The 20,207-nt window shown below is 53.3% G+C and overlaps 8 protein-coding genes across 8 annotated transcripts; 4 read left to right on the top strand and 4 right to left on the bottom strand.

The window, feature by feature from the left end:
• Positions 1-123: 123 nt before the first annotated feature.
• On the bottom strand, positions 124-3,071 carry LY79DRAFT_668578 (amidase; the record flags this gene model as incomplete). The annotated part of the gene is made up of 2 exons (XM_060563544.1): positions 124-1,804; positions 3,052-3,071. 2 exons carry the CDS (start codon positions 3,069-3,071, stop codon positions 124-126), a joined length of 1,701 nt encoding a protein of 566 aa, XP_060415781.1.
• Positions 3,072-4,115: 1,044 nt separating this feature from the next.
• On the top strand, positions 4,116-6,071 carry LY79DRAFT_578569 (flavin-containing amine oxidoreductase; the record flags this gene model as incomplete). Its single annotated transcript, XM_060559957.1, has 1 exon — positions 4,116-6,071. One exon carries the CDS (start codon positions 4,116-4,118, stop codon positions 6,069-6,071), a length of 1,956 nt encoding a protein of 651 aa, XP_060415782.1.
• Positions 6,072-6,726: 655 nt separating this feature from the next.
• Positions 6,727-8,420, bottom strand: LY79DRAFT_549251 (carbohydrate binding module). The gene has a single exon (XM_060557457.1). The coding sequence runs from the start codon at positions 8,118-8,120 to the stop codon at positions 6,732-6,734; it is 1,389 nt and encodes a 462-aa protein (XP_060415783.1). The 5' UTR covers positions 8,121-8,420; the 3' UTR covers positions 6,727-6,731.
• A 555-nt stretch (positions 8,421-8,975) lies between these two features.
• LY79DRAFT_135076 (uncharacterized protein) lies at positions 8,976-9,875 on the top strand. Its single transcript, XM_060550896.1, has one exon. It carries the CDS (start codon positions 9,184-9,186, stop codon positions 9,712-9,714), a length of 531 nt encoding a protein of 176 aa, XP_060415784.1. The 5' UTR covers positions 8,976-9,183; the 3' UTR covers positions 9,715-9,875.
• LY79DRAFT_135075 (uncharacterized protein) lies at positions 9,876-10,719 on the bottom strand. Its single transcript, XM_060550895.1, has 2 exons — positions 10,523-10,719; positions 9,876-10,354 (listed from the first exon to the last, which is right to left on the bottom strand). The coding sequence occupies exons 1-2, from the start codon at positions 10,595-10,597 to the stop codon at positions 10,037-10,039; spliced, it is 393 nt and encodes a 130-aa protein (XP_060415785.1). The 5' UTR covers positions 10,598-10,719; the 3' UTR covers positions 9,876-10,036.
• A 3,466-nt stretch (positions 10,720-14,185) lies between these two features.
• LY79DRAFT_512242 (subtilase) lies at positions 14,186-15,449 on the top strand (the record flags this gene model as incomplete). The annotated part of the gene is made up of 2 exons (XM_060554350.1): positions 14,186-14,494; positions 14,553-15,449. 2 exons carry the CDS (start codon positions 14,186-14,188, stop codon positions 15,447-15,449), a joined length of 1,206 nt encoding a protein of 401 aa, XP_060415786.1.
• Positions 15,450-15,575: 126 nt separating this feature from the next.
• LY79DRAFT_549258 (uncharacterized protein) lies at positions 15,576-17,296 on the bottom strand. Its single transcript, XM_060557458.1, has one exon. It carries the CDS (start codon positions 17,068-17,070, stop codon positions 15,805-15,807), a length of 1,266 nt encoding a protein of 421 aa, XP_060415787.1. The 5' UTR covers positions 17,071-17,296; the 3' UTR covers positions 15,576-15,804.
• A 1,429-nt stretch (positions 17,297-18,725) lies between these two features.
• Positions 18,726-19,397, top strand: LY79DRAFT_549260 (uncharacterized protein). Its single transcript, XM_060557459.1, has one exon. The coding sequence runs from the start codon at positions 18,986-18,988 to the stop codon at positions 19,349-19,351; it is 366 nt and encodes a 121-aa protein (XP_060415788.1). The 5' UTR covers positions 18,726-18,985; the 3' UTR covers positions 19,352-19,397.
• Positions 19,398-20,207: the final 810 nt, after the last annotated feature.

Genomic DNA, 20,207 nt, shown 5'->3' on the forward strand with positions numbered 1-20,207 from the left:
GTATAACCATAAAATTTAGTAGTTGCACTTTTCTCTAATCAACACATATAAGGCCTTACATTCCTTTTATACGAACGGCGCCGTGGTTCGTGCCTACGGAACTGTTTAATCTGAAGGCCAGGCCTAACTGTCAAAGGCAGTCTGTCCTGTCAACACAGTCTGCAAAATGCCGCGGTGCGCTAACTCATTAACCATATTGAACAAGACAAAGTCGCAACCTCTTTTTGCTACAATGTTAACTGTCACTGGCATGGTCTCTACCTGGTATGTGATATTACTAAAGTAGGAAACCTGTCCAAGGGGAATGGTATAGTCAACGTCGCCAAAGTATGAAGAGACCACCGAGGCTGCACCAGGGCCTGTGGGCTCTGCTGGCAGCGCTGCGCCCGGCATATTATTGAGGTCTCGCTCCCTGAATGACGGCATCCCGCCAGTCCCGATGTCGTAGATGAGGATGCTCTCTGAACAGGAGTCTTTGGTGGAGAAGAGAACCTTTTCATGCCAGGCTGCTGCATCACGGGTCCGGTTTGTCATGGCCGCCTGATACACTTCATTATTGACGGACAAAGAATGGAAGATCTGGCGGTAGGGTTCATCGAGTGGGGGGAAGACTGGAGCGTGCTTGGCCAGTAAAGGCTTGGCGGTCTCTTTGATCAAATCGTGTGTCCAAAGGACAAATAGATCATCCAAAACCTCCAAGAGGGGTCGGCCGGCAACATCCTCGATAGCCGCGCTCAGGTCGATGTTTTCTATAGTAGCACCCAGCGTTGTCGATGCATCAACCAAAAACTTCTGCAATATGGCCTCGGCGGCTGGATTCTGCAGCGGGAGATGATCCAACGGATACAGGATACGCTTTGGAAACGTACGATCGTCGGGCAATGACAGAGCCGGTAGGCCATTTAGAGACGTTTGCTCATGGAGTGACGGATCGTACCACGCCTTGGCAAAGTAAGCCCACTTCGCAGGGTCGCGAGCAATGACTCCCGCAGTATCGGTGTTGTACGCATTAGTTACAATATTGTCCATGAGAATCATACCCTGCGAGGGCCTGTTGCCGTAGGTTCCGGAAAATGCGGCTGGCTGCCGGACTGACATACCAGTATCGGTTCCGATGGCGAAGTCGAGCCAGTCATAGGCGGCAATAGAGCAGCCCGCACCGGAGGAGGAGCCTGAACAGCTCAAAAACGCGTCGCCTCGTGGATTTCTGGGGTAGTACTCGTCGTTCCAGTTCCAGGGGTACGCAGGGGAAGCGAATTGTGCCGTCTTTTGCTTGCCGACGACAACTCCACCAAGATCGATGATCCGCTGGAGAGCCGGCGCAGTCTTTCTAGCGATGCCATTGACTGCGACGTATGACTGACTGCCGGCAGTAGTCTGGATGCCCTCCAGATCGTAGATGTCTTTGACACCGACGCGCTGGCCTGCCAAGGGCCTTCTGTCCTCAATGCTGTAGAGCCTTGAAGGGACAGGGATCAAGGGATACCCCGAGTTTATTTCGGCTTGAGTGAAAGACTTGTAGGTGCCATTCGACTCGTACGTGCCAGTCACGAAAGTCCTGTAGGTATCGGGGTAGAGCAACTGAACTTTGCTCACGGAGAGTTTGTTCCCAACTTTTGTTGCGAAAAGGGGGCATGGAGTTAATGTTGAACTACCGCAGGTATCAGGTCCGTCAGTGCCGGCATAGATGATCTTGGATCCTAGACTACCAAGGTAATCGATGACCGAAACATCAAGATCATCGGGGCCACCGGCACTGACGAGGATATCGTTGAGAAAGCCTTCGATGAAAACGTCGTCCTGCCTAAAGGAGTCTTTGATGACTTGTCGAAGCTCTTCTCCCGTTGTATTGGCGGAAAGCGCGGAAATGTATGTTATTGGACCCGAGGGAAAATGGTCCAATCTGTATGGTATGGACAAAACTGGGTTTGAGGTGACAGCCAGATAATGTGCATTGCCGACGAAGAAACTCCAATCTTGGGTCTCTGAGATGAACGTATTTGTGTTAAGGGTTCCATGCAATGACACGAAAACCCTAGCTACTTTTGGCAGTAACTCCAGAGCATACTTCGTTGTCGCGCAAAGCGCTACGAAAAGATTTGCAACATCCATGGCTTTCGACAGGCATGCGCGTGTTGAAATTGTTGGGTCTTCGAAGCGATTCTATCTACGCATGTTATTTATAACTGTCAATACATCTGGAGGCCTGGCCTTTTGGGCCCATCATATATCACATTCTCTCACTCCAATGTCCTGTCTGCTGCACTAGCAAACCCTGCAGTAGTTGTATGGGTTCCCGAGAAGCCCGTATAGTCAAACAGCGATAATTTTCCAATGTGGGACACATGAAGCACGGAACCCGGCCATAGTGGGGACAAGTGACTGCGTGATTATAATTTGTGACACTTTCCATAACCAATTGCAGAAATCTCTGCATTGCCTGCCGGTTGTAAGGGAATAAGTGGAGACTTCCTATATTAAGTGTATGTGTGGTGATATCTGGCACAAAGTGCCAGCAGTGGTTGATCTTTTGGGTATTTCCCTGAACGGTCGGTCTATGGACGGGCTTAGCACACCACCTGAGTTCGCTGACACCGGTATGTCATCTATCATGTATCTTCTACTTCGGTTTTACAAAGCCTGCTTTCAGCTCGGACGACTTCAATACGAATATGGCAAATACCCTTTTTATTTGCTGCCAGACGCTTGTAAATTTATAAATTGAAATATGACCAACTCCCCAAAACGCCGAAAGAGACACCGAGATGATGAGCCCGCACATGTGCTTTTAGTGCTTTTATATACTATGTAGGGGAGAGTATCAATTGATTTTACATCTATGAGTCCCCACTGCAGTAATGGACTGGAAGATTCTTGCTTGACCGCTTATCTATGGTGGTCGTAGAGCTTCTTAGACCCGACTCGTGTACAACAAAAAATATCTTCATGGCCTTGTTCCTTGCTAGCAGCGTTCTCTCTTTTCTCTCCACCCTCGAACAAGAGCGGTGAACCAATCCCGCTGGAGATACCTTGAAACTGTGCCAAGCTTACCTTGGAAGTCGAACAGCCATTGTGGATATCGAACTTCCATATTTACCATTGAGATTGCGCATCTCGAGTCAGAGTCCTGGGCGACGGCCCATTTTCTGAGTCTGCAGTTGTCTCCGTTAGTGGAGGTGAATATTTGTTCGTACTATCGGTAGTAGTCGACACGTGAAGACCAGCCAATTTTATAATCCCATCGACTTGTACTATGTATATAATGCCCGTTAATCGTCCACTCCACAACCCAGGGACAGGGTTACAAAATATTACTCCAAGCTCCACAATGGAGTTTTATGGATTGCAGATAAGAAGTACCGTGTCAGTGTTTATTTGAACAATTCACTCGCTGTTTGCCAATTTTCTCAAGCCGAGTGGGGGGTTCTAGTCAGATATACACATACATATTTGGAACAGTCGTTAAAGTTAGAACTATTGTTTTTACAGGCTGCATATGTTTTGGTGATATGATATAGCTTTTGTGGTTGCGCAGACTATTAATATATAGTGACGGTGGTGCTTGCTGAATGCGGTTGGAGAAAGTCAACCGACTAGAAGGTGGCCGCCAACCCACTGGCTACGACTTATCTCTTTCATGCCGTGTTTCCCTGCTTGACGGCAGTGTATCCACATATGACCCGGCGGGCTCGGGCTCTCTTGTCTCGCGGCCATGCTCTCTTTTTGGCCGAAAATAAAATCGATTCCCGCAGTAGACATCCTGTGAAGATGCACCATCCGAACTCAATAGAATAATCACTTACGCTAATGACACCGATCATCTTTCGAGGAGTGTGATGGGCACTCGAATAGGCTCAGAAAACTTGCTTGAACAGTTTCTTGTAGTTTAATAGTCTTGAGCCAGGATTGCCCAAGTACGAGGCCACGCCATGAGACTCCCCTTCCCTTTTTTGTTTTAAAGTGAGATAATTCGCAATGACTAGGCGGTTCATACAGGGGCTATATGATCCACCTGTTATTACATAGTATACATAGAGCACTGAACTACCCACCCCCCGTAAAACTTACTTTTTCACTGGTATCATGTGCGTGTTGACTACTACATACCTTTCAATATGCTTTCATTTTGGACCCAATTCCCCGGAACCCTATTAAACTGGATCGCAACGTTTCTAGAACCTCGAAAGATCACTGACTGTGAAACACAACTTTCCACCTTAAACGATAAAGCCACCTTTTGGGCCCTTGCAGGCTGGCTCAAGCATTCAGTCGCCACCAAGAGGGTCCAAAACACTCTTGTTGTCAAGAGGCAATCTTCATTCCTTGACCGACAGGAAGTGCGGCCTCAAGCCTGGGTGGACACACCTCAGCTTGTGTACTCAGCATGGAACCAAGCTGCTGGCGACATCAACCAGCCGCTAGGGTTTCTTCCTAGAAACTTCACGATTGGTCTCGTAGGAGCGGGAATTACCAATATTGTACTGGCTTTTAACCTGGCGAAGGCTGGAGCCAAAGTCACTCTGATCGAGGCGAGTCATCAAGTGGGAGGCCGCTTACGGTCCAGCAAGGCTTCAGATGGCGTTAACGTCGCTGAGATGGGCGCCATGCGCTTCCCACCTTCCCAGGACTTACTCTACTACTACGCGGAACAATTTGGCTTTGCCTTCATAAAGAACTTCCCTGATCCTGGCAAGGTTCCCACGACCATCTTTTACCAGGGAGTAGCCAATCAGTGGCTTGATGAGGACGGTCCCCCTTCTGGATTCGAAACTGTCGACAATGGCTGGAAACAACTTATCTTTGGCGGCCTGAGCCGGAACGGTAAACTGGTGATCGCTCCACCTGCTCAGTTGATGGAGTGGCTCAGCTCCAAAGACCCAGTCACGCGAAACCTGGCTGTTCCGGAATGGCAGAATTACCTGGATGTGTTTGGAGACGACAGTTTCTACACAGGTCTGCAGCGCATCTTTGGCGATCAACATGAGTGGGATGTTCCAGGCGGAAAAGTGTGGAATGAAGACGATTTCAACCGGTTTGGTACTCTGGGCATTGGATCTGGCGGTTTTGGCGCAGTCTTCACGGCTGGATTCAACTCGGTGCTACGGCTGGTCGTCAATGGACTCGAATCGGACCAGGCTGTGTTCGCAAAGGTTTCTGACGAAGGCCTCCTGCCGGCGGGTATCCACGAGCTCGCAAAGCATATCTGGAATGCAGCCACAGCGCTCGGGGTCAAAACCAAGCTTGGGACTGTTGCTGAAGTTACCAGCGGCGGCGATGGCACCCCGAATGGCTCCAGAGTGTCCGTCCGGGAAACATCTGGCGGCACCTCGACCACTGTTCAGTATGATCTTGTCATCGTTGGAACCACCAGCCGGGCTATGGTCCACGCAGTGGCTCCGGTTTCTCAAAGTACTGGCAAACCAATCCTTTCGACTCAAGTACAACGAGGCATCCACGACCTACACATGACCGCATCCTCGAAGCTTTTCATCAGAACGAAAAAGTTTTGGGAGAATCAAACGTCTGAATTTCCTCGAGTCATCTTATCCGACACAAACCTTCCGCAAACATACACCCTGGATTATGGCCATCCAGAGTACGGTATGGTTCTTGTCACTTATGCCTGGGAGGACTTATCCTTGCAAATGATGGCGATACAGGATCCCAAAGAGCTTCTACGGAAGCTTAAGGAACAGATCGCCAGATTGATGAAGCAAACAAAATATTCCGATTATGTCGACTATCTTACACCTGTTACGGATGACGACATCTTTCTTATTCACTGGCAACTCGACCGACACTCCTACGGTGCTTTCTCCCTGGGACACCCAGGACAGGATAAGGAAATTGCGTCCCTTTTCTACGACTTTCAGAAGCTTGCCAAGGATGCGAGCAGTCGGGTCCTAGTCAACAGTGACTGCACATCGTTCCTCGGTGGGTGGGTGGACGGCGGGTTGCAATCGGCACATAACACTCTCTCGGCCATCTTTGAACGTTTTGGGTCGTTGAACCCAGTTGCCGCTAGCCTGGCACCCTCTAGGCTTCTTGACTCTACGCTGTATCAGTACTAGGACAACGGAATGTATATATGGAACCAGCGAATCAAAACCCCCGTGTTTCCAAATAACGAGATAATGATAAAACCCTTTCGCGGCTGCTGAATGAAATTTCAACTTCTTTTAGCAGATTAACGTATGGAGTTGTATCTGCGATGGGGACAACCTATGGTTGTAGTCGATTGGTATAACATACACGATCCCAACCAGCGAGAAAAGTAGGTCTTGAACAGGCCTATGGCTTCGTAGCGTCTTTGTGTAGAGCTTCTGCCGGTAATAATTCTCACTTCGACCTGCCAGCCAATCCACCAGCGACAGTTATGGTTGAAATGAAGTCGAATTCAGCGGTTGCTCTGATGTGGCATAGCTCAGAGGCGCCGCATGTCGGCTTTTCATGTAACGTGATATTACATATGGGGTGAACTGCACTTGACCCCCAATGGGGGTTTAGAGCGACCATTTCCATCAACATAAAAGGTTGGAGGTCCACACGTTACCATACGTTGCTAACAACCATCGGCGAGGTCCCTATCCAGGAACATATCTACGTGCAACAGTACCCACGCGCTCATCCATTCAGGATTTGTTCGTTTACGGCGTGAAGCTCAGGTACAGTCACTCGGCCGGGAAGAAACTTCATTTGGCAAGTAACAAGCATCCTTGATATTTTGCCCCCTAGGCACTGAACTGCCACCAGTTGAAGTTGAATAGCTCCCCGCCGCCCCCGGTAAACTTGAGATACAGATCCTGCGTGCCTGTCGCGCCACTCACTGGGCACGTCACGGTGGTCCAGTTCTGCCACCCGCCGGTCCCGGCCACCGTGCAGGTACCCACGAGCGCGCCAGAGGTGCTGCCGAGCCGCAGCTCAATCTTGCCGCCGCTGTTGGCCGAGGCCACGCGGGCACTGAACGACCGGGCACCGCTGCCAAACGCCACGCCCTTGACCTTGACGTAGTCGTTGTTGTTGATCCAGCTGACGGCCATGCCGCCTTCCGAGCACGTCTCGGTCTCGACGCCAGACGACCAGGCAATGGTCTCGGCCTCCTGGCGCACGTAGGGGTTCAGGGTGCCGATCTGGGGCGGGCCGGCCGTTGTCATCCTTAGCGTGGGGATAGACCCGTCGCTCCCGTACGTGAACTGCTCGACGGCGACGGAACGTGTGTATCCACCCCCTCCAGGGAGCGCGCCGTTGTGATAGAAGAAGTACGAGTTGCCTTGGAAATCGACGATACCCGGATGGTTCGTGAAGGACGACCCAGCAGTCGCCATCACTAACCCGCGGTACGTCCAAGGACCCGTGGGCGAAGATGAGGTTGAATAGCGGATGTCTTCGGAGCAACAGTTGGCGGCGTATACCATGTAGTAAGTCGACCCCCGCTTATAGAACCACGGCCCTTCCTCGAAGGCGGAAGGCCGCTGAGCGGTGGCGCCCGAGGTCCGAGTGCCGAAGCTTTGCGGGGTGAGGGTGACGCGGTTGACAGAGCCGGAGTATGAAATCATGTCCTGGTTCAGGCGGACGTAAGACAAGTTTGGGTTTCCCCAATACAGGTAGGCCTGGCCGTCATTGTCGATGAAGACGGTAGGGTCGATCTCGTTGTTGTCGACGAGCGGCTTGCCGAGAGCGTCCCGGTACGGTCCCGTGATGGAATCGGCGACGGCAACACCGATGGCCATTGACCCCGTGGTGCGCCGGACGGGAACGTAAAAGTAAAACTTGCCGTTGCGGGCGATGACCTGCCCCGCCCACGCGTTGGCATTGGCCCAGCTAAAGGTGGCCAGCGAGGCCACGACGCCGTGGTCTTGCCAGTTGGCCATGTCACTGGTCGAGTAGGCGTGCCAGTCTCGCATGACGAAGGTCGTGGACCCGTCTTCGTCGTGGCCGGTGAAGACATACACCCTGTTGTTGTAGACAATGGGCGCCGGGTCTGTGGTGTAGATTGTCTGCACGATGGGGTTGTCGGCGCGGGACAGGCCGGCGCCATCAAGGAGTGCACCGAGCAAGAGCAGGGCCGGGACGAGGCCAACGACACGACCGAGCATCGTAGACGGTTTCGGAAACTGCATATCGGCGATAGCAGGTGCTAAGTCTGACTGCGACTGCGAATTTCACGCCGGAGAGGGAATGGCTAAAGAGGTGATGAAAATGAAATGACCAAGACTTGCCTTTCTTATATATTAACCTTTTCATGATCCATGCCCCTGTCTGCATATGGTGCTCTTTATGTGGGGATATCTATACTTGGCGCGGTCTTCTGCCAAATGATGATCGTTGCCGGCGCTCCGGGTCTGGGGAAAATTTCTCCGTTGCTACAGGCATGACTACCGCGAATTGTTGGTTTCCGTCTGTTTTAAGGCAACGGAGTTATGCCGCCGAAAGTGGGGTTACAAACGACGATGTCTGGTGCAACAATCAGGGAAGGCATTATCAAAGGGAACCACGCCACTCTTTGCCCGAGGGATATTCAGTCAGCACTCGTGTGACGACATAATCAACGCGGTTATCCGGATAGAGTAAACAAAGGAGTATAAACTTCTGAATGCGAGCTATAGTGGAGAAGGTAAGAAATAAAATGCAGTTAAAGGCGTGTTTTAAACTTTGTATTCCAGTTTATAGTGAGGTTTCTACCTCATATCAGTTATAAGAAGTCGAAACGGTGCCCGTGCACACTAGCAAAGAGCAAAGTTCCTAATTCGAGCACTGTGAAGCTTGTAGTGTGACCAAACATAGAGAATGGCATGCGCAGAGGTGTCAGTGGATGAATATCATGCGGGGAAGATTATCCTAATATGCTAGAGTTACAGCAGCTTCGTATTCCCACTCCCAAGCGGTCAAATCAGATACCACGCCACAAATTAGTTGTGCATTGCGTAGCCGTCCCAATCAGTGCATCGTGATCTGAACCTCGCGTATACTAAGCCGCCCCTTTTTGCGACGTTTGAGTGCCCTCGTCGTTTCGATACAGTCTCATTCATCTTTAGTATAACTTTTTTGATCCGCGTGAGGATGGCAAGACTTGATGGCCAAGAGAGGCTGGAGAAGTCGTTGGTTTCCCAGGCAAACAAAAGACTAGAAATTCACCGCGAGCGCTGGAACCTTGTTTCTGGCGATTGGATGCATGTAAAGTGAATGACCAACATGTGTAGAATGCGAACCATTGTATTCACTCAAGCGAAGCGAACGTCGACTCTGGTTCAAGAGCCTCCGTTTAAAGGTGAGTATGCTAATCGTGGATTGCCAGAGTCGACAAGCCACAGCGATACACCGTTCAAGCAAACCATAGACTCGGCATTTTCTACACTCGCGGAGAACGAAACGTCGCCGGCGTCATTGGATCAGAAGCCACAAAAACACAGCACGATAAGAGAAAAAGCATTACCCACGCCCCTGCAACATGTGCTACAAACTCTACGTGACGGCCGAGTACGGCTGCCTGCACCTGGGCGTGCACTGGCGTCACCAGCGATGTCGCGCAGCCATGCTCCGGGGGCACGAGTGTGGCCGCCGACAGACGACGCACCAGTGGGTCCGGGGCGTGTTCGAGGCCGAGGGCGAGTGCCGGGACTGCCGCGGTCAGGGCGTGGGCGTGGGCGACGTCGTCTACCGCGACGGGGGAGGCCGCCTCGGCCGGCAGAGACGACGTGGCGGGTGGGTCGGTGAACCGGACGTGATTGATGTCTAGTGAGAACATCGGGCGGGAGGCGCGCAACGCGGTGCTGCTTGGGACAAAGTTTGGGTGAACCCGTTTCCTAGAAGAGGAAGGTCGTGCGAAGATGCATTTTGGTCTGGTACGGGAGATCTAGCACTAGAGGACTGGCGCATGAGGTCTCGCCATTGTCTCCCAAAATGGCGAGTGGTTTCTGGCATCGCATCATCTCACGGTGATGCAACGGTGCCCAAGCCCAAGGTCTCAGTAATCATAGATGGTAAGTATGCCGAGACAATTGAAAGCCAATGGAGAAATAATTGCTGATGCCATGGATCAGGTGGCGAGGCCTGTTCTGTCGGGACGCCATCGGCCGTCTGTTGATGCGACCGTCGCACGTGAAGTCTTGGCTGGGTGCGTAGGTGTGCGCAATGGATGTACAAATAGGCTCGGCCAAATCGTCAGCCGCGTTCTTCCTGTTAAATTGACCTGGACTCGGAGATTCGGGCATCCGGTGTCTGCGACCAGGGCCTGATGAGCCAGCTTGGTAGGTACAGGAGCAGAAGGCAATGTCCATGAATCTGAGGACTTCATCTGGCCGAGCATCGTGAAGGGAAGGTGCGTTGCAAGCGCTCCAGTCCTCCGAGGGTCTACCTTGGCAAAATTAGCTTGCAGCAGTGATACGAGCGAGAGGGAAAATCCTGTCAGTTTTCAATGCCAAGTACATTGTGTTATCTAAGTTTACCGATTGTCGGGCGTGCTAGGATATAGTTGACGAGTGTGGCAGGTGGTAGAGGTCTAGACCAGGGGCCGCCATCTCACCTCTCTCTGAGAGCGTACCGTCATCACAGCAGAGGAGTACGTCATTGTCGCCAAGAGGCAATAGGCTACTCTCATAAGGTCAACAGGCCTCGCCAGACCTGGGGCTGTTCCCCTCAGAGCCTCACCTCGATGATCACCTCCGTCGCCCTTCCGTCTTTGGATCAAAAGGGCCGCGTCATGGCATGTTTAGTGCGAGAATAGGAAGCCGATGCAGGGCCCAACCGTCAGTACTGTAGTTGTAATAGTAAACACTCTGTGCGCCTGTCGTGTGACTGGGCTCTCCCGTAAAAGGGTGCTGGGGATGTGGCCGGGTGCCTTGCTAGGTGGGTTGTTGGGAAAGCTGCATATGGGAAGTCGATTGTGGACAAGAAGAGAAGCCTTTGCAGCTGGCCATGGAACGAGGCCACGAGTAAGGTGCTAGTGGTGTGTCAAAATTCAGCCGAGATATCAGACAAAAGAATGGGGGAGAAGACTGGGACGCATCGAGGTGAGGCGTGGCACGGCTCACCCATCCCCGCATGCCGGACTGGATCTCGGCATCGGACAGCGGTCCGGTGCTCGGCAGAGCTCAGGATCCTGTGTCTCTGGGGCGGGGTTGACGAGGGCTGAGATGAGGCTTCGACCAAGTCCTTTTGCGGTTTCGATGTGGCGCACCCTTATCGACCCGATGCAATCAATGCCTTCCCTTTGAGCCTTTGCGTCGCTTACAAGCGGGCCGAAAGGGTTCTGGAAGGAGCTTAAAACATGTGGTGGCGCGGTAGATGCAGCGCGTGGGAGAGGGAAAAAAAGGTTTCATAACACGCCGTTGCATCTGACGAGGGGATATGCTATAGCAACAAAAACAACAAGAAGAGGACGAGGAGAACGGCGATGAGGAGGACGAGGAGCAGGAGCGAAGAGTGCCTACTGCGTTGTGACTGACTACCGAGTTCCTTGGTGGCCTGGTTTGGGTTTCCCAAGGCAGAAGGCAGGAGCAAACTTTCGCGGGCGGCGCAGGGGTTTGGGCGGGAAAAGGCAGGACCCACTAGCTTATCACGTTATCGGCACCTGTCCGGCTGTGATCGGACTAGGGAGTGCACCTTCCAAGGCAACCCGGCCGAGTAGGGATTGGGCGGCACGGTACGTACAGCTTGCTACCTACCTGGGTTAGGTACCTTTCTCTTCCGCATGTGGATTGTGAGTGCGTGCTCTGCTCTTTCCCTCGACGAAGTTCACGAAGTTGTTTCCCATTCTGGATTCAATACGGCTGTTGCGCTTTCCCGATCAATATCTCAACACAAGTGGTCTCAGGGATGTCCGAGTTCGCCTCTGTGGGTCAGCAGCTTTCGTCTTGTCTTCAGCTGGTGCTCGCCGCTACAGAAGCCCAAGAGTAGTAACGTAACACACAAGTAGATTGAACACGCATGTCTCGCCAAGCAAAACTCACAGTACAAAGGTAAGGCTTGTGGCGCGTGCTCACTAACTACAGGCGTGTTGGCCAGGAACCAGGGGCTTCTCTCCAAATGTGATGAGGCACTTACTTCCCTTCTTTCGGACGATACATTCGTTGCACGGATCAACGCAGTACGTATCAGGCGGCGCTCGAATCCGCATACTACCCAGCTCCCGTCAGGTGCACCCAGCCACGAAGAACAGCTGCCGAGATATGCTGTGAGTCGATTAGCTTATCGGCATGGGGCATCTTCCTCTTCCTCGGTCGCATGCTGCCCAAAGGAGCAACATACCTTTAGATGTGTATCCGTGGGGAAGGGCCCCCCGCGCTTTCTGGCCAAGGAGCTCGCTCTAGCAGGTAGGTAACAAAGTGAGTTGAGTGACAGGGGCTCTTTCCTTTCCAGGGGTGCTATCATGTGGCGCGCGCTTCCTCTTGCCCTTGCCTCTTCACACGAGTTCGCTTCCATCGTGCACGTCCTTTTCGAGTCCCTTTTGCCTACTTGCATCCAGGCGATAAACATGAATCTAAAGACCAACGAACCGCAACTCCGTTTCGAGGCAGAACAACCCGCCGCTCAACAAGACCGTCTCAATACATGCTCGGCAGCTCACCGCATCTTTGCGGTTGACTGCGCATCCGCATCCCCATGTGGGAAGGTTGAAAATCCGACAACAAGCGAGAAATGCCCGCCAATAATCGTGCGCATCGACCTGCCATCGACCTGCTGTTCTCAGGTCTCCCAACCATCCAACGATCACGGAGAAGCGCCAAACAACAACGCAGCTCTCCCAAAACGGAACGAGGCGACCATCCTGGCGCTATGCTCATCTGCAATAGCCATCACGACTATACGTCGCCATCCTCTGCGCGGTTCTCATCATGGGCCACACTGGGCCGCAATTGGCGACCGGCCACGATTACGAACTTAATCACGCTTCGCATCCTCCTTCCAAAAGAGGAAGGCGAGATATCTTAGCTGCCGTTACATTGCTCTCATGCACGAGCATCAGTTCCTCGCCACCCATTCGGATATCTTTGCATGGGGTTGGGTGCCTCCCCATTGGTACTGACGCTATCGTCATCACCACCACATGCTTCAACGTTGTTGTTTTGTTTCTCCCTAGACTTCTTCCCCGCCCCAGAGAGAGGCTTCACTTTCATGGCCAGTTACACAGGGGTTTGGCTCGACTCGCTGGGTTTCTTAGGACGGGTCTGCAAGTATGCATAAAGAAGCTTGGCGCATTCTCTTTGATATTGGCACTGGCCGTCTTCAGCCAGATCGGATCGCTGACGTTCAATAGTGCCTTTCGCCTCCTCTCCAATTGGCTGGCCTTGTTCTAGGACATCCTTCGCCAATGTCTCGCCCAGCGGCTCCAAAGTCAACAATCTTTGTGTAACTCGACTTGATTGCCGATTCTATAGCAGCGGAAGACACCCATCACAAGCCAAATGCGTCTCTCGTCTATTGAGTCTCAATGCTATCAGGCCTTCGCTCCTTCGAGTGGGCATCTCCCGTGGCCTGGATCAATGTCTCTCCTGCTCATCTTCGAATTCAACTCCGTCTGGGGCCATTGATTCACTGCAAGCATGTGAATACACACTGCCCGAATTCTCGCCAATCTTTGCGTGCTGGCCAATCTTCCAGGGTCTTCGTAACCCTCTGATAGCCTCGTTGCATTGCCAAGTCGGCCTAGCAAGCCTCCAACCTTGTGCGTCCTGCCGCTTCGCCAACAACATTGTCAATCAGCTTCCTATTTCTGATCCAGTTACACGAACTCCCAGAACGAGTGCTCTATGTCCGCCATATGGCGCCACCCGTCCTCTCCTTCCCCCTTTTGCATCGTCTCATCCGTTTATCTGGTTCCCGCACCAGCCGTGACGACGCTCCGGTATGCTGGCCGGTCGAGGCTGGTCCTGTTAACGTTAGCTTGGTCCGGTGCTGCGGCTGTGGCTGTTAATTAGCTGACAGGGGCCACGGTTGTGTACGTACTGTATTCTTCTCGAAGAACGCCTCCTCAGTACCAGATGCGGGCAGCGACGAAGGCACCATCAAGGGCCTGGATGGGCCAGCCACATCGCGTCCACGAGGAGGCGCTCTACTCGTGAGATTCAGAGATATATAATCCGCTTGGATATCCCACGACAATCCGTCTCTCCCTTTACTCACTCTCCCTTCATCCTCCCATAACAGTCCCAATTCCATCCAGCATCTCGGTCCACCCTCAGACAAAATGGTCGGCTTCAAGCGTCTTGCTATGCTCGCGGCCGCGGCCTGCGCCATGGCCGCCCCTACTCGCCGGGAGGAGGCTACTGAGGTCACCGCCCAGACTATTGAAGACAGCTACATCATCACCCTGAAGAACACCGTCGGTGTCGAGGGCCTCACTTCCCACTTGAGCTGGATCAACGACGTCCACTCCCGCAGCCTCGACAAGCGTCAGTTCTCCGGAGCTGAGCGCACCTTCTCCTTCAACAGCTTCCAAGGATACTCTGGCAAGTTCGACGACGCCACCATCGAGATCATCAAGAGCAGCCCTGAGGTAAGACTGTCTTCTGAGACCCTCACGGCGTGGGCGCCATGCTAATTGTCGTTGATAGGTTGCCTCTGTTGAGCGTGACCAGCTCTGGACTCTGTCCGCCATGACTACTCAGTCTGGTGCTCCCTGGGGTCTGGGTACCGTTTCCCACCGTACCTCGGGATCTTCCCAGTACGTCTACGACACCAGCGCCGGCTCTGGCACCTTTGCCTACGTCGTCGACTCTGGCATCAACGTCGGCCACACCAACTTTGGCGGCCGTGCCACGCTCGGCTACAACGCCGCCGGTGGTGCTCACACCGACACTCTCGGCCACGGCACACACGTCGCTGGCACTATTGGTTCTACCACCTACGGTGTCGCCAAGCTCACCACCCTGGTCTCTGTCAAGGTCTTCGTCGGCAACAGTGCTTCTACTTCTGTCATTCTCGACGGCTACAACTGGGCCGTCAACGACATCACCACCAAGGGTCGCGCTAGCAAGTCTGTCATCAACATGTCCCTCGGAGGTCCCAGCTCTACCGCCTGGACTACCGCCATCAACGCCGCCTACACCGCCGGCGTCACTACTGTCGTCGCCGCCGGTAACGAGGCCCAGAACGCTGCCAACGTCTCGCCCGCCAACGCTCCCAATGCTATCACCGTCGGTGCCATCACCAGCACGTGGGCCATTGCTTCCTACAGCAACTATGGCACTTCCCTCGACGTCTTCGCCCCTGGCAGCTCCATCCTGTCCACCTGGATCGGCTCCACCACTGCCACCAACTCCATCTCTGGTACCTCTATGGCCTCTCCTCACGTTGCTGGCCTGGTCAACTACCTCCAGTCCGTCGAGAACGTGGGCACCCCTGCCGCCGTCGTCGCCCGCATCAAGGCCCTCGCCACCACCGGCAAAGTCACCGGCAGCCTCAGAAGCAGCCCTAACCTCATCGCCTACAACGGTGCTGGTGGTGCGTAAGCAAATCACCCAAAGTCAGTCTAGCGACCCCGAATACCCGACCAGAGCCGCCACTTGCCCATTGTGCATATATAAAGATTTGTGAAGCTCCTCCTCAAGGGCGACGGAGCGCGCTCCACTCGTGATGGAAATGGGGTGTTTATAGGGATTTTGCCCTGGAACCGAGCCTCGGTTTTCTTTTCGAGTTTTATGATTTCATTTCTAAGGACATATTGTGATAGGATAATAAGCCAATGCATCAGATCCAGGGATCCATAACGTAGCCGGAGCACCAAGATGCGCTAGCCCCTCTCCCTAGATTTGTGAGCAACTTGAACGTACACCCCTGCTGTAAATACAGGCCCTGTGTCGACAACTACGGCCTCGCAATGTCTCTGCCGGCTATCCAGACAAAAACCCAGTAGATGGCGATCATGATCTTCCGCCTCCAGCTCCTCGTCCACCCCAGGCTGCCCGACCGCCAGGCGATCCACGCGCTGGCGCCGGTCCACTCCTGCCGGCCGGCGATGACGCCGTCGTGGCGGCCCAGGTACGCCAGCAGCGCCCGCTGCTTGTAGGCGAACGGTGCTGGCCGGACGTTGTTGTAGTCCGAGTTGAGCACGTCGGTCAGGTACTGGCCCTTCTGCAGGGCCACCTCAGCCAGGGTCGGCAACGACTCCCCCTCGATATCGGCGGCATCCCCCAGCGCGTAGGCGCCTTCCATCGGGCTCCCGTCGGGCCGCAGCACGCGAAGGTACTTGTCAGTCAGGATACGCGGCAACCCATGCTCGGGCTTCTTCACCGCTAGCCGGTCCACCAGAGGGCTCGCCTTGTTCCCCGTCGCCCAGATGAGCAGGCCATACGGCAGGCGGCCGTCCTCCTTGGTATAGATGGCGTCTGCCTCGACACGCTCGATGTGCGAACTCGTCATAATCCTGACCTGCTTGCCCTCGAGCGAGCGCGTCGCGTACTCGCTCAGCCGGGCGTCGAACGTCGAGAGGATCGTCGGCGCCACGTCGTGGATGGTGATGGTCAGCTCGCTGTCTAGGTGGGGGAAAAGGAAGCGCAGCTCCTCGGACCACAGATCCCACAGCTCGGCGGCGGCCTCGATGCCGACGGCGCCGCCGCCGACGATGCGGACGTTGAGGCTATCACGCCGGTCCTGCGCTCTATCCGCCATGGTCGGAAGCGAGGCCGCATCTAGCATCTGCAGGATGCGCCGCTGGATGGCGCGGGCGTCATCCGTCGTCCGGAGGAAGACGGCGTGCTCCGCGGCGCCGGGCGTGCCAAAGTCCTGTGTCGCACAGCCCGGCGCGATGCAGATCTTGTCGTACCGGATCTCGAAGGAGGCCGGCGTCGTCGTCGGCGCGTCGGTCTTGCACCGGACGACGCGCCGCTCAAAGTCGATGTCCTCGGCGATGGCGTTGTAGTATGCCTGCTTGGCCCTGTGCTTCCGTCGGACGGGCTCCTCGGCCAGGCGGAAGTCGAAGAGGCCGCAGGCTGCACTGGCGAGCAGCGGCGTGTACTGGATCGTGCGGATGGGAGAGATGACTTTGACGTCGTACTTGGCCAGCGAGACCTTCTGGGTGAGGTTGAAGCCTCCCCAACCGGTACCGATGACGACGAGGACTGGTTTTGACATTTTTGTCTCTGTTTCTTTTTTTGTCGGCGTATCGTCGTTATACCGATACGGGATGGTTGTTCCATCCCGCTGCTAGACATGTCGAGCTTACTTATGCTTGGCACGGTTCTGGAGTCTTGGACGGGATTCGGCATATTAGTGTTACGTCACCCAGGTCACCCTCTCTTGAATTCTCTATTTTCTCCCAAAGGTGTCCGCGATGACCCGCGGTTGCGTGGGTTTGTCGGACACGGAACGTCATTGACTTTTTGACAGGGAACGAGGATGCCGGGAGATCTCCGCGTTCCACCCGGGCCCCACTTTGGACGGCTGGGTTGGTCCGGGTTCATAAGGGATCTCAGTTTCGGGGGAGAAAGCCTCATGAGTCCAAGGATAAGACACCAAAATACCAAAGCCTTTTAGCCAAAAACTAGCAGTCGGGGTGGTTGGCTGTCTGGGAGCGTTCTTGACGAACCCAGCGATAAAGGCAATATATCTAGAGACCGGGTTCTTGACTACAGGAAGCTCAAGTCTTTCGTCTTATGCTTCGTCCATGGGGCTACGCTTAGCCTTTTAGAGTTTGGCATCGCATAGAAGGACATGGAAGTATATAGCACAGGGAAAGAAGGGTTACGATAGGCACCAGACAACATATGAAGCCTGGGCTCGAATTTTTCGTCAGGGTTACACCAAGCATTTTTCTATAGGAAACAAGACGCCTCGTTGCGTGAGAAAAATGGTGAAAAGAACAACAACGGAGTTTACATGGTACCGTTCCATCCCAAATAAGCGCTAAAAGGAGAGGGTTCTTTCCTAACCACACCTTGAGAGGAGGATGTTTCCTTGTAGAGGCAGATCTAGTGACATTTCTTCAACTACAGCAGACGTCAAGCGAGACTGCCACCAGCTGCTAATAGGACAGGGCGTCCTTGAGTTGTCTACAAGAGAGTCAAAATATGCATGGGTTGTGACTTGGAGGCCAGGGGGTCAACAACCTGGAACGGCGGATAGGGAAAACTTTATTAAAACCTAAATACGCAGCACTGTTTAAGGTTTGCATGCATGTAGACTAATTAGACTACTTACTCCGGTGGCTACTAGATAAAGATACCTTGATCTATATTATCGACAGGTCTCGGTTCTAATTCTGAATGGGAGGGGTTATCCAGATAGCTATTTACAACAAGCCACCTTGAAAAAGTTTAGAGCAGTGCAGTGACATAAGATATTACTGTCTATCCGCCATCCCTAAAGAACTGACGGTAATGCCTTGTTCAAGCTGACTGTAGTAACTAATTAACCCCGTGCGATTTTATGAAATATTAAGGGTGATGATATCCTTAGTGTGTTCATATAAAACTGCATGGGTTCAATAGCTTACCCATTTTGCCGCCCCAATGCGGCGAACACAGCCTTTGTAGTTTCTAGCCGTTGTGAAGTCCACATAAGCTTGACTCAGATCGCGGCACTTGGCTCCGAATCTCAGAAAAGTTTCCCATTTACTGTCCTTCGAGGTGTCTGAGTGAGGAATATATAAAAAAGCCAACTTGGAGGACTTGTGGCTGGCAACTCCGAGTCTGGGTACTATTCTTCCATCCAAACCCATCCATATGCGTCATATGTACAATTTTCACGAAGGCAAGCAACTAAGCAAGACGCTCTTTTTAAGACGCCCCTTTTGAGACCTCAGCCCAAGATCCTTATAGACGGTGCCGACATCGGAGGCTTGACGGCGGCGCCGTCTCTCGACGCCGCTGGCTTCACCGACGACATCCAACTCTTCGAGGCCTCGTCGCAAGTCACGACTCTCGGCGTCGGCGCGGCGGCCTCGACGTGGGCGGGTTCGTCGGCATGGCGGACAAGGAGTACGACTTTCCGATGAGCGACCGCGAGCCGGTCAGGCGATGGAGTTCCAGGCGGCAGACGCAGCTCGGCGATGGGGGGCACGCCACGTAAACTGCCTGCTTCAATGGCGCGTCGTAGGCCGTTATCAATGCATAGGCGCTGGCGAGGCGGCTCGGCGAGTGCCTCGGGGACGTGGAGTGAGCGCTACGGGCGTACGAGGCCGAAAGGCTGCGCCGACGGCCAAGACCGTCGTGGCGAAACGGGGCAACGGACCCACCAGGTGTTGCAGGTGTTCGAGGAGAGGGCTCCTGACAGATTCGGGAACGTGTACCATGTCGTTTCGGAGGAGGAGCTAGAAGACATCAGCAGAGCGTATAAGAAGGAAGCCGGGTTCGAGATAGGGGGCGTCAACCCTAAGCCTGGGAGACTGAGGGTTTCAGCGAAAGACTGTGGTTGAAGAACCCCAGGGACTCAAAGATTGGGTTAGATAGCGGTTGATGTTTGTTTCTTCAAAGGTAGGAAGGGGTAAGATTACATATGGGCCAAGAGTTCGCAAACGTGTCGGAGGCGTATCTATACCACGCTGCTGTACTTGGCACTGTCACATTAGTAATGCCTATACAGCTAGCTGTAGTCCAGGGTATGGGCTGGAAGATGAGACGCCCTGACAGCCCCCTCCAACGATGCACGGCTAGCCTCCTGTATGCCGTTCAATAATTGGGATCACCGCGTCTGTTTGAGAGACTAGATCTAATCTCCATACCCCCGAGTAGAGCCTAAGAATGAGTTGAATAGAGACGTGCTACGAGTGATTATTGAACAAACATCCTAGAGTATTTGATTGTACCATGTTAACAAGCGTAACAGACGACGATGTTGAAGTACTGCATAAATGCTGTCCTGTGGTGTCATGTAACGTAATCGCCATCTCTGGAGAGGGCACATCTGAACCGCAACAGAGCGTTCGGGTCTATGTAGAATTCAGCTGACAGTCTTCCAGTTTACCGGCATTAAGTCGTGTCTCATGAGCAATTGAAGGCAGAATGTGGCAAATCAAACTTCCAGTGGCGTTTGGACGCGTAAGTATGCAAGTCATGCCGCGAGTGGTGCCGGCAACTGATCGTGTGACGCGAAGACCATGCCCGTCTGTGGTCTTGACAACGGGACTATTGACTGCCTTAATTAATTACAATGTGGGTTCTGTGGCTTGGGCTTTTCTTCATTCCAGAAATAGAAGATTCTGTAGGCACGACTGTCGATCTTCTACTATAAATAAGGGTAAGCGTATTGTACACTTTCGCGACTACGCATCA

The sequence above is a fragment of the Colletotrichum navitas genome (assembly GCF_030913465.1).
Source record: "Colletotrichum navitas strain CBS 125086 chromosome Unknown LY79scaffold_19, whole genome shotgun sequence".
Taxonomy (NCBI): Eukaryota; Fungi; Ascomycota; class Sordariomycetes; order Glomerellales; family Glomerellaceae; genus Colletotrichum; species Colletotrichum navitas.

Coding starts and splice junctions, on each gene's coding strand:
- LY79DRAFT_135075 (XM_060550895.1), bottom strand. CDS start 10,597: ATGAGAGTAGCCTATTGCCTCTTGGCGACAATGACGTACTCCTCTGCT. Junction 10,355..10,522: donor CGGTACGCTCTCAGAGAGAG/GTGAGATGGCGG, acceptor AATTTTGCCAAG/GTAGACCCTCGGAGGACTGG.
- LY79DRAFT_549260 (XM_060557459.1), top strand. CDS start 18,986: ATGGGGGGCACGCCACGTAAACTGCCTGCTTCAATGGCGCGTCGTAGG.
- LY79DRAFT_549251 (XM_060557457.1), bottom strand. CDS start 8,120: ATGCAGTTTCCGAAACCGTCTACGATGCTCGGTCGTGTCGTTGGCCTC.
- LY79DRAFT_549258 (XM_060557458.1), bottom strand. CDS start 17,070: ATGTCAAAACCAGTCCTCGTCGTCATCGGTACCGGTTGGGGAGGCTTC.
- LY79DRAFT_135076 (XM_060550896.1), top strand. CDS start 9,184: ATGACCAACATGTGTAGAATGCGAACCATTGTATTCACTCAAGCGAAG.